This window comes from Euleptes europaea, chromosome 2 (genome assembly GCF_029931775.1).
Source record: "Euleptes europaea isolate rEulEur1 chromosome 2, rEulEur1.hap1, whole genome shotgun sequence".
Lineage (NCBI taxonomy): Eukaryota > Metazoa > Chordata > Lepidosauria > Squamata > Sphaerodactylidae > Euleptes > Euleptes europaea.
Genome location: NC_079313.1, coordinates 15,896,038 through 15,908,108, shown reverse-complemented (window position 1 = coordinate 15,908,108; position 12,071 = coordinate 15,896,038). Strand labels below are relative to the sequence as shown.

The following is a 12,071-nucleotide window of genomic DNA, read 5'->3' as shown; positions in this document are numbered from 1 at the left end:
AAAGCTGTCCAAATATAATTTTAAAATTATCATTTTTCGTATACTCGTAAGATCAAAGCTGTTGATTTAGTTCAGTTTCCTTCTGTGTGTCAATCCATGTCTTGTACGTAAGCTACTCTGGAGACTCTTAGGTCTTCTATGCATGGCTGTTTCACATGCCGTCACCTCTCCGACGACTTCGGGTCTTTGTCTTGATTATGCATGCTGTTTCCAACTGTCAGAGGTCGCCTCACTCTCCTCCTGCGTTTCCTCACGTTTTGCCCATGTTTCCAGGGCCTGTTTTATCTCGAATTTGAAAACGTGGGTAAAACGCGCAAAAACGCAGGGTGAGGTGACCTCTGACGGTCAAAAACGGCATGCATAATCAACACAAAAACCCAGGCCATTTTTGCATGGTCAATTTTGATGCTCACTCACAGCTCTTTTTTAAAATGCGACTTTAAAATGCCTATTCACGGTCACAGCGCAAAAGGAGAAATTCCACACACACCCCATTTGCCTGCTTCTTCGTTCCTGTTTGCATAGGCACTAGCATGTGCATAGCTAACGCACCGCTGTTATTTTGTATGGTTCCTTGAGGGGGATTTTTCATGGCAAACACCAAAGGTCGTGTTAAATGGGCTCTTTAGTAATGCGAAGCAGGTCTGCGCCGGCTTTGCAGTCACTTCCGGAACGACGGTTCAGCGTGTAAAATTTTAAAAAAATATATGCAGGGCGATTCAGCCTGGAACACACTGCTAATTGCCATGCAAAAATGGCCCCAAAGTCGTCAGAGGGGTGACAGGAGTGAAACAGCCATGTATAAAAGACCTTAGTTAGTGCAAAGGCAAGGTGTCGACTGAATACGTGTGCACAGAGCCCACTTGCTTTGCCAAGAAGCTGACCCGTTGCTGCACTCTGCCTTCCCCCACCCAGTGAGCCCCATCCTCCAGGAAGCAGAAGGGAGACCCCTGCAAGGATTGCCGCAATGCCCGGTGGAAGAGCACCCCAGCCTGGTAAGGGAGTGGGGGTGGGGGTGGAGAAAAGCAAGAGTGCATCCAGAGCTGTAGCAGAGAGTTTGGGAAGAAACCCCTCAACGATTGTGACGTATTGCAATCATATGTTTTGGATAAGAAATGGGGGGCAGGCTTCTCTCTAGGGTTGCCAGGTTCCTCCTGGCCAGTGGCAGGGGATTGGGGGGGTAGAGTTGCCAGATCCAGGTTGGGAAACTCCTGGAGATTTGGGGATGGAGCCTGGGGAGGACAGGGACCTCAGTGGGGTACAGTGCCATAGAGTCCCCCCTCCAAAGCATCCATTTTCTCCAGAAGAACTGATCTCTGTCCTCTGGAGATGAGCTGAAATTCTGGGGGATCCCCGGGTCCCACCTGGAGGCTGGCAGCCCTACTTCTCTCACAGTTTCTGCAATGTTTTGGTGCTTCGACACAGACCCAGAATAATACACTTTCAATCCACTTCCAGTGCACTTTGCAACTGCATTTGACAATGGCCCTTTATGCAGGGTCAATTTTGATGTTCGCTCAAAGCTCTTTTTAAAAACGCGACCTTTAAAATCCTTATGCACGGTGCCCATGCAAAAGGAGAAATTCCACCACCCCCACTCGCCTGCTCCTTTGTTCACTCCATTAGCCAACCGCCGTATGCATAGCTAACGTAAGGCTATCATTTCACATGCTTCCTTGAAGGGATTCTTCAGTGCGAGGGCGGAGCAAACACAAAAAGTTGCATTAAAGGCGCTCTTAAGAAATGCAAAGTAGGTATGTGCCGGCTTCGCAGTCACTTCCTGACTGACGGTTCAGCGTGAAAAACTAAAAAAATAAATATGCGGGGCGCTTCAGCCTGGAACGCGCTGCTAATTACCAAGCATAAATGGCCTGTGTGATATGGCAAAATCCACTTGCAGACGATGGCTGAAGTGGATTGAAAGTGCATTATTCAGCATGTGTAAAACTTTTAAGAATGAAATCCTCACGTTTCCCCGTTCCCATACATCTTCCCGAACACCTTCCTTACCTAATTCGTGAAACTACACAGAGAGACCCCCACCAAGTTTAGCCGAGTAGTGGGGGGAAGAGTCTGTCTTTCAGCCTGTAAGATAACAACGATCTATAAAATTGGGGTCCATGTCATGGTGGCCAACTGGAGCCCCCATGTCCAGAAGCAGTCTATATTTAGATACCAGATGCTGGAACAAACACTGTGTTTTTGTGGCGGCACTGTCTTTAGGCCCCGCTGGAGGGCCTCCCAGAAGCATCTTGGCTGCCTACTGCCAGAAACAAGATACTAGGCTAGATGGCTACACTTTGGCCTGACCCAGTGGAGCTCTCTTCTGCTTCTTTCTTCTGGTACCAGCAGCTATGAAGCATGACAACTAAGAGCCTTTCCAGCTCGATTTGCAGTCTCCTACGCTGCCCTGACCTGGATGGCCCAGGCTAGCCCGATCTCCTCAGATCTCGCAAGCTAAGCAGGGTCGGCCCTGGTTAGTACTTGGATGGGAGACCACCAAGGATGTCCACGTTGCTATGCAAAGGCAGGCAATGGCAAACCCGTTCCTCTCTTGCCTTGAAAACCCTACAGCAGGGGTGTCAAACATGAGGCCAACGGGCCCCTTGAGAGCTCTTATCCGGCCCATGAGCCAGCCAAGGCAGCCACTCACACCCTCCACCTCGATCTGGGCTGGCGAGGCATGGCCTGACCCGACCAGGTGACATTTATGTCTTATCCGGCCCTCGTAACAATTGAGTTCGACACCCCCTGCCCTACGGGGTTGCCATACGTTGGCTGCGACGCGACGGCACTTTCCACCACCATCCATTGTCTAGGGCAGCGGTTCCCAAACGTTTGGGGCCACCGCCCCCTCAATTCCACAAACTCAATCCCAGCGCCCCTGGCCCCTATCCTATACAAAGCATTATTCAAAACAGGGGTTTGCATGACTCACTAAAGAAGAAAATAACAATACAATTTCAAAACAGTGACAATTAATTGCACACCTATTCAAAATCAAATTAAAACTTATTAGTTGAAATTTATTCAACAAAACTGATGAACTTGATCCAGTGGTACCAGCTCTTCAAAGTCGGGGGGTGGGGGGAATTCGGATAGTTTCCACCAAATTTGCCAGCATGGTGCCATAGCTGGATCTATTGTAAATTAGTGAACAACGCAGTTGAAGGGGCCCGCCTCTAGCACCCCCCTGCTGTCCCCTTGCCTCTTAGTGCCTCCCTAGGTAATCCCACCGCCCCCCAGGAGGTGGTACTGCCCACTTTGGAAACCACTGGTCTAGGGTAAAGCTTCTTAAACTGTGCGTCGCAACCCCATATGGCAGGGGTGGGGAACCTTTTTCCCGCCAAGGGCCATTTGGATATTCATAACATCATTCGCGGGCCATACAAAATTATCAACTTAAAAATTAGCTGACCAATACATTTCTCCATGGCCCGGGTGGGAAAGGGTTAACACAGTTTCTTGGGTGGTCCTAGCAGCTCCATAGCTAACGATTCTTCTGCAAGGGAGAAAAGGTTCCTTTTCTCGGCAAAACAAACTCACATCCGCCTTGAATAGAGGCTATTCCTGTCCGCGGGAGGGTGCGGATCACCAGTCTTAGATCCTTCTGAGCTAGAGATCTGCCAGGACCCACGAAAAGCCAGACCAAATGATTTTGGGGGCCTTAAACGGCCCCCGGGCCTGATGTTCCCCATCCCTGCCATATGGGGTCGCATAACTGATTGTGGGGGTCGGGGGAAATTTGACAACAGTATGCAAATCTGCTTTCGTCTTTAACAAATGGTAAAATTATATGTGTACCAAAGAATTGTTTTAAAATAAATTTCTTTATGAGGTATGATTTATTATTAGTAAATGTTTCATTTGTATGCCTGTTTTATATACCTATATACCCGGGATCGCATAAAAATTTCTTGGGCGGAAAGGGGCCACGAGTGGAAAAAGTGTAAGAAGCCCTGGTCTACCGTTCTCATATGAGCCACCTGGTGCTTGTAGGGCAGTGGTTCCCAACCTTTTTTTGACCAGGGACCACTAGGACTTTTTTGTTCGGTGCAGGGACCCCAAGGTTCAAAATAAAAATTCTGAGAATTGGAAAATAAACTTTAATCATACCTGTTAGTTAAACATTAAACTTAGAATAATATTTGAATACATATTTTAATAATAGATAACTTTTAATTGAAAATATTAATTTATTATGGGTTTATAACTTTGTTTCGCGGACCTTAATTTAGTTCTCGTGGACCCCTGGGGGTCCACGGACCCCCGGTTGGGAACCAGTGTTGTAGGGGGATGTAGGGGTTTTGTTCCCTTTGGGCTACCGGATTCACAGACGGCTCCTCTGTTGCCCTGCTCCCTCCGCCTAACCCAGGAAGCAGAAAAGAGGGACGTAAACCTCCTGGAGGACCCCAGCAGCTTCCCTGTTCATTTGCTCATGAAGGGATCCTTGAACTGTGCTGAAGACCAGGGTGAGTGGACGAGGCCCAGGAAGCCATTGGGGGGTCAGGGGGCGGGCGGCGGAGAAGCTGGGGGGAGGTTCTCTTGGAATGAAGTGATAGGTGTGTGTGGGGGGAATTCTGTGGGTCAGGTTGCTGTTAAAGGCGCTGGGGCAGAGCCAGGGGAAAAGGTGGCCCCCAACGGTGGGAGGGACCGGGGTCAACGCTGAAACAGGAAGAGGTCACAACACTGTAGAATATTGTATTATGTGACGTTAAGTTGGTAGCTCACTAATAGATTAACCTCCAGGGACTAGCTGTGGAGCTCTCCTGCTATTACAACTGATCTCCAGCCGATAGAGATCCGTTCCCCTGGAGAAAAAGGGCCGCTTTGGCAGTTGGACTCTATGGCAGTGAAGTCCCTCCCCTCCCCAAACCCTGCCCTCCTCGGGCTCTGCCCCAAAAACCTCCCGCTGGTAGGGAAGAGGGACCTGGCAACCCTATGTACCAGTCTTTGGTTTGGCAGAGGGACCCTTGACGTATGGTAGAAGCAGAGGAGGTTGTTCTGCGCTCAAATTCAAGCTACCTTTTCGAGCAAGGATGTCAAACATAAGGGCCGCAGGCTGGATCCGGCCCTTGGAGGGCTTTTATCTGGCCTGCGAGCCACCGCCACCCACTCTCCATCTGGGCTGGCGAAGCATTGCCCGGCCCAACCAAGTGACATTTATGTCATATCCGGCCCTTGTAACAATTGAGTTCGACGCCCCTGCTTTAACACATGAATGTCTCCAATGTCACTTGAAACCTATATAATAGGATATCACAGCTTTTGTTTTTGAATCTGGGTCTTTTCACACAGACGATTCTCTATGGTTTGGGTTTGACAAACCTTTGACCAGACCTGGCCCCTATGTTCTCTTGCTCTCTAAGGAGGGTTGCCATGTTGTGATGGATTTGTACCCAAAAGATGTCCAACTCAAGAGGGCATGAAGGGAACTGAGAAGGAAATCAGGAACTCTGGCCTAGATCTCAGGGTTTTCTCCATGGCGTGTCATCCACCCCCATTTTTTACCCTTCAGGAGATGCTGAGTGGAGCCAGGGTGGTGCTCTGGACACAGTCGATCGAGTGCTGAGGACTTGTCTGAAGATGATCCCCCTGGGTAAGGCTGAAGTCTGCTTTGGCTCCCTTTTGAGACAACAGGCCTTGACCCTGGTCTGGGGTCTTGCAGGCCCCTCTCTGCCTTCTTTGGGCTTTTCACTGCCTGCAGTAGGACAGGAACTGGTTTCCTACTGATCTCTAGGGTTTGTGGGGTCTTTCTGAGGTAGGGTTGCCAACCTCCAGGTGGTGGCTGGAGATTACAACTGATCTCCAGCCAATAGCAATCAGTTCACCTGGAGAAAATGGCCGCTTTGGGCATTAGACTCTATGGCAGTGAAGTCCCTCCTCTCTGCAAACCCTGCCCTAATCAGGCTCCGCCCCCAAAATCTCCAGGTATTTCCCAACCCGGAGCTGGCTGCTAGGGTTGCCATCCTCCAGCTACTAGCTGGAGATCTCCTGTTATTTCAGCTGATCCCCAGCCAACAGAGATCAGTTCACCTGGAGAAAATAGCCGCTTTGGCAATTGGACTCTATGGCATTGAAGTCCCTCCTCTCCCCAAACTCCACCCTTCTCAGGCTCCACCCCAAAAACCTCCTGAAGAGGGACCTGGCAACCCTACTGGCAACTGTATTCTGAGGGTCAAGCAACCATCTCATACCTCTCTGCCCTCCTCTGGACACCTCCAGCTTGTCTACATCCTTCTTAAATTGCGGTGCCCAGAACTGAACGCAGTACTCTAGGTGAGGTCTAACCAGAGCAGAGTAAAGCGATACCATCACTTCCGTGATCTGGACACTATACTTCTGTTGATGCAGCCCAAGATCCCATTTGCCTTTTTTACTACCGCATCACACTGCTGACTCATATTCAGTGTTTGGTCTACTAAGACCCCAAGATCCTTTTTGCACACACTACTGCTCAGACAAGTCTCCCCCATCCTATAATTATGCATCTGATTTTTTCCTACCTAAATGCAGAACTTTACATTTATCTCTGTTGAAGTGCATTTTATTGTTTTCAGCCCAATTCTCCAGCCTGTCAAGATCATCCTGTATCCTGGCTCTGTCTTCTATCGTATTTGCTACCCCTCCCAATTTAGTATCGTCTGCAAATCTCATACCTCTCTGTTCTTGCAGCTGCGCAGAACCCAGAGAATCAGCGACGGACGGGTCCCGTTTGGATGGTCACCAAATGGGTGGATTATTCCAACAAGTATGGCTTTGGTTACCTGCTGACTGACAGGTCAACCGGGGTGCTCCTTGCGGATGGAACGCATATCGCACTCTGCCCTCGGCGCCAGTGGGTATCTTCTCCCTCACCCCGCACCGCTCTGTTTTGGGGTGCTTGTGCAAGGCTGTTTAATGGCAGTGTTGGTAACAGAAAATTCATGGAGGAGGAGAAGCCTATCAGTTGTGGTTTGCCTTGATAAATGAATGGAACTCACAGCTTCAGAGGCAGTCTACCTCTGAATACCAGTTGCTAGGGGGCAAAAATTGAGGGAGGGGCTGTTGCCTTCCATATTTGCTCGTGGGCTTCCTGTAAGCATCTGAGTGGCCACTATGGATAGCAGGAATCTGGACTAAATGGATCTTTTGTTTGAACCGTGTCCTTATTAAAGGGGATTAGATACAGCCATAGGAGGAGGCGAGGTCTGTCCACAGCTACTAGCCATCAAAGGCTAGATGGTGCCTGGGGATTTCAGAGTTTGGGGAGGGGCGCAGCTCAGCAGAGATATAAAAATGCACAGGCGCTTTAGCCTTTATTTCCTGTTTCAGCCAGGATTTAGCCAGGATTGCAGTTCGGCGAAAACACATGTGTTCGATCCTGGCTGAATCCTGGCTGAAACAGGGAATAAAGGAGGCTAAAGCGACCGTGCGGTTTCGCCCGGTCTCCCCTCCAAAGCTGCCATTTCCTCCAGGGGAACTGATATTTTTATATGAAGCCTGTATTCCAGGCCCTGTGTTTTTAACAATTTTATAGTTAGGGTTGCCAGGACCCTCTTCGTCATCGGCGGGAGGTTTTGGGGGCGGAGCCTGAGGAGGGCAGGGTTTGGTGAGGGGAGGGACTTCAATGCCATAGAGTCCAATTGGCAGAGTGGCCATTTTCTCCAGGTGAACTGATCTCTGTCAGCTGGAGATCAGTTGTAACAGCAGGAGATCTCCCACTAATACCTGGAGGTTGGCAATCCTATTTACAGTGTACACCTTGCAATAAATGTAATTATTTTGTTATAGTGTATAGTTTGTAGCTCAATCTTTCAAGCTCTTTCTGTCCGGAGGTTGGCAACCCTTCGTGCAGTGGAGCTGGTGGGACGGCTGTAGCCTTCAGGTCTTGCTTGGGACATCTGGGCTGTCCACTGTCGGAAACAGGAGGCTGGTCTAGGTGGATTCCTCTCGGTCCGCCACAGCAGGGCTCTTCTAAAGTCCTTCCCTACCCTCATCGCCAAAGGTCATGTATTAATATAAATAGTTACAAGCAAAGGCCCCAAAATGCCTACGGCCCCAAACAGCCTCTCCCACCACAATCTGAAATCCTGTGTGCAGGTCTGGCCGTCTTATCTCATCAAGGCCATTTACGCATGGCTGTTTGCTTGCGGTCACCCTGCCCACTTCTTCGGGGCTTTGCTTTGATTATGCATGCATTTCCCGACGATCAGAGGTTGGCTCGCTCTCCCCCCCACCCGCGTTTCCACACGTTTTGCCCATGATTTCTGGATTCGGGTTTAGCCAGCATCCAGAAAACCTGCGGGGAGAGCGAGGCGACCTCTGATGGCCGGGAAATGCATGCATAATCAAAGCAAAGCCCCGAAGAAGTCAGCGGGGTGACTACGAGGAAACAGCCATGCATAAATGGCCAAAGAATATATTGCAGAGCTGGGGAAAAGATGTCTGGGGGCAGGCACACCTTTCCTTTAAAATAAGGCTGGAGAGACTGAAACCTTTTAGTTTAGGATTAAAAATGGCTTCGGGACGACAAGATGCATGTGTGTGTTAAGGGCCATCAAGTCTAGGGTTGCCAACCTCCAGGTACTAGCGGGAGATCTCCTGCTATTACAACTGATCTCCAGCCGATAGAGATCAGTTCCCCTGGAGAAAATGGCTGCTTTGGCAATTGGACTCTATGGCATTGAAGTCCCTCCTCTCTCCAAACCCCGCCCTCCTCAGGCTCCGCCCCAAAACCTGCCACTGGTGGTGAAGAGGGATTTGGCAACCCTAGTCAAGTCACTTCTGAATTACTGGCGGTTTGTACGACGGGGGGCTTAGCTTCAGAGTGTGGGGCTGCTCCCCTAGAGGTGTTGGGGCTTCTGCTCCATCCCAGCCCTGTAATTTTGCAGCGCTTCCTCTTGCTCCACCTCAGGAACGTCTGTTACTGCTCAGAAGCCCAAGAGACAGTTTCCTTTCCACGGAAGGAGTTGCCCCCGTCCCTGACCACGAAAATGGGCATCCTTCATTTCTTTACTCAATACATGCAGCAGCGGCTGATGGAGGTGAGGAAGGAGGGGGGCAACTGGAGGAGGGGAAGAGCTTTGTCTCAGACTTCTCTTCGATCAAAATTTAGCAGTCTTAGAAATTTGAATTATTTTGCCATATAATTCAAGGTAGTAATCTTTTTGCCGTCCACCCTATCCTCTACTGAGTACTGGTCACACTGCCTGAGTAGAAGTTTATGTATTTTCTGTTCATATAATTTCTGTTCATGTATTCCATGCTATTTTTATGTAACCATGAACACATGAAGCTGCCTTATACTGAATCAGACCCTGGGTCCATCAAAGTCAGTATTGTCTGCTCAGACAGACAGCGGCTCTCCAGGGTTTCAGGCAGAGGTCTTTCACATCACCTACTTGCCTAGTCCCTTTAACTGGAGATGCTGGGGATTGAACCTGGGACCTTGTGCATGCCAAGCAGATGCTCTACCACTGAGCCATGGCCCCTCCCCATAAACATATGAACATATGAAGCTGCCTTATACTAAATCAGACCCTTGGTCCATCAAAGTCAGTATTGTCTACTCAGACCAGTAGCGGCTCTCCAGGGTCTCAGGCAGAGCTCTTTCACATCACCTACCTGCCTAGCCTCTTTAACTGGAGATGCCAGGGATTGAACCTGGAACCTTCTGCATGCCAAGCAGATGCTCTGCCACTGAGCCACAGCCCCTCCCTATGGCTCTCCAGGGTCTCAGGCGGGTGTCTTTCACATCACCTACCTGCCTAGACCCTTTAACTGGAGATGCCTGGGACTGAACCTGGCACCTTCTGCATGCCAAGCAGATGCTCTACCACTGAGCCACAGCCCCTCCCCAAACTGTTTTAACATTGGGGGTGTTCCCCCCCCTTCCCTGGCCTTTTACCATTGATTTGTTTTTAATGTATGGATTTCATTAGGGCATTTGTAGCATGTTAACACGTAGTGCCTCAATAAACAGTAATTCGGTTTTTTTAAAGAAAGAAATGTTGCAGCCTCTCGAGTCAGGGAAAGGCTCTTTGGAACTCATTGCCAGGGGATCTCGTGGACTCGGAGAGTGCGCAGAGGAAGGAGAGCTGAAACTTCCTAAAGCTGCTGCCCAAGGCGACTAAAAAGCCCTAGTTCAGAGCCCACATTCCTGGCTGGGGATATTCCCCTCTGGCCCTGTTGGTTGGGTTCAGGGCAGCATCAGGCAAGCTTGATAGGAAGGAGGCAGTCCTGGGGGGTTCCTCTGGGCCCTGCAGCCGCATGTCCTTGCCGTCTATGCCGGGGCATTGACCCTTTGCTTCTCTGCAGGGTGGGCACCAGCCGGCAGATCCAGCATGCTCCGCAGGCGATGTTTCCCTCCTGCATTTCGCAAAATCCGACGAAGCCCTGCTGATGCTTTTCAGTAATGGGATCCTGCAGGTAAGTTACCAGGTTTGTGGGTCCCCAGAGCTACGGTTGTCAGCTCCAGCCAATAGAGATCAGTTCACCTGGAGAAAATGGCCGCTTTGGCAATTGGACTCTATGGCATTGAAGTACCTCCCATCCCCAAACCCCATCCTCCTAAGGCCCCCCAAACCTCACACTGGTGGCAAAGAGAGACCTGGCAACCCTATTCTGTTCTGCTTTAGTACTGGGTGTTGTGGAGTCATTACAGCTTGGAGCACTCAAACAGCCTGGCCAGAGTTGGGTTTGTGTGTGTGTGTGTGTGTGTGTGTGTGCTGTGGTGGAGGAAAGTGCCACTGACTTATGGTGACCCCGTAGGGTTTTCCAGGCAAGAGACGTTCAGAGGTGGTTTGCCATTGCCTACCTCCACTTGAGCTGAGATAGTTCGGAGAGAACTGTGACTGGCCCCAGGTCACCCAGCAGGCTTGAGAGCCAATGTGGTTTAGTGATTAAGAGTGGTGGTATGGAGCCGTGGACTCTGATCTGGAGAACCGGGTTTGATTTCCCCACTCCTCCACATGAGCGACGGAGGCTAATCTGGTGAACTGGATTTGTTTCCCCACTCCTACACTCGAAGCCAGCTGGGTGACCTTGGGCTAGTCACAGCCCTCTTTGAACTCTCTCAGTGATTGTAAGCCAGTTTGATTCTCCCTCAAGTGGTAGAGAAAGTCGGCATATAAAAACCAACTCTTCTCCTTCTCCTTCTCCTTGAGGAGTGGGGAATCAAACCCGGTTCTCCGGATTAGAGTCTGCCTCTCTTAACCACTACACCATGCACTATACCATGCACTACACCATACACCATCCACTACATCAGGCTGGGTTTTCCTTGCTGCAAAAAAGATTCAGGGGGTGTACTCTTGTACCCGTGGCCTGTTCACACCCAACTGCTTTCCACCAGCCGACCTTTCTCTCACTGATCCTTTGGGGTTTCTCCCACCCAGGTTAACTTCTACCACGACCGCACAAAGATCGTCCTCAGTCAGCAAGCTGGAGAGCATCTCTTGACGTTCATAGACCGCCAGCGCCGGAGTACCACCTTCCCCCTGGACACCCTGGTGCAGGAAGGGTGGACGCTGCCTTTCCGAGAGCGGATGGAGTATGCCCTGCGCATGTTACACTGCCTGTAGCGCCCCCCACCCCGTGCTCCCACCCCTGGCTGCCGGAAACAGATGCAGGAATGTGAAGATCCACCTGCGAGATTCTCCCGCACCTGGGATGGCTTGCCAGCTCATGGGATAGATTCTTCACTCTTCCGCAGCACCTTTTTTTTCCCTCCCAAGAGAGGAGAAGATTGGCAATGAGGTTTATTTGGGACAGGAATATTTGGGACAGGAATATTTGGGACAGGAATATTTGAAGAAATATTTGGAACAGGAATCTCTCCAGAATGCTATTTGAGAGTCGATGGATGTGGTCAGTGATGGGGAATGTGTTGCAGAGCGGCAAATATGTATGGTGATGGTTAAGCATGCCACAGGAATGACCTCAACATCTGGGCAAGATCCCTGTGGCTGGAAAGAGGAGGGAAAGAGGAGTGAGAAAGCTTGGGAAAGAAGGTGGTTAAGGGGAGACAATATAGAGGTCTATAAAATTATCCATGGTATGGAGAGAGTGGACAAGGAGAAGCTTTTCTC

The 12,071-nt window shown here is 50.1% G+C and overlaps 1 protein-coding gene across 1 annotated transcript in view; it reads left to right on the top strand.

Annotated features, from left to right (window-relative positions):
• The window catches only part of LOC130493995 (serine/threonine-protein kinase PLK2-like), a 33,481-nt gene extending 21,917 nt beyond the window's left edge, over nucleotides 1-11,564 (top strand). Inside the window, exons 9-15 of the mRNA XM_056867626.1 lie at nucleotides 916-995; nucleotides 4,376-4,472; nucleotides 5,519-5,599; nucleotides 6,676-6,838; nucleotides 8,897-9,026; nucleotides 10,300-10,410; nucleotides 11,379-11,564. Coding sequence (XP_056723604.1) covers nucleotides 916-995; nucleotides 4,376-4,472; nucleotides 5,519-5,599; nucleotides 6,676-6,838; nucleotides 8,897-9,026; nucleotides 10,300-10,410; nucleotides 11,379-11,564 — 848 coding nt within the window. The remainder of the gene's footprint in view (nucleotides 1-915; nucleotides 996-4,375; nucleotides 4,473-5,518; nucleotides 5,600-6,675; nucleotides 6,839-8,896; nucleotides 9,027-10,299; nucleotides 10,411-11,378) is intronic.
• The last annotated feature ends 507 nt before the right edge of the window (nucleotides 11,565-12,071 follow it).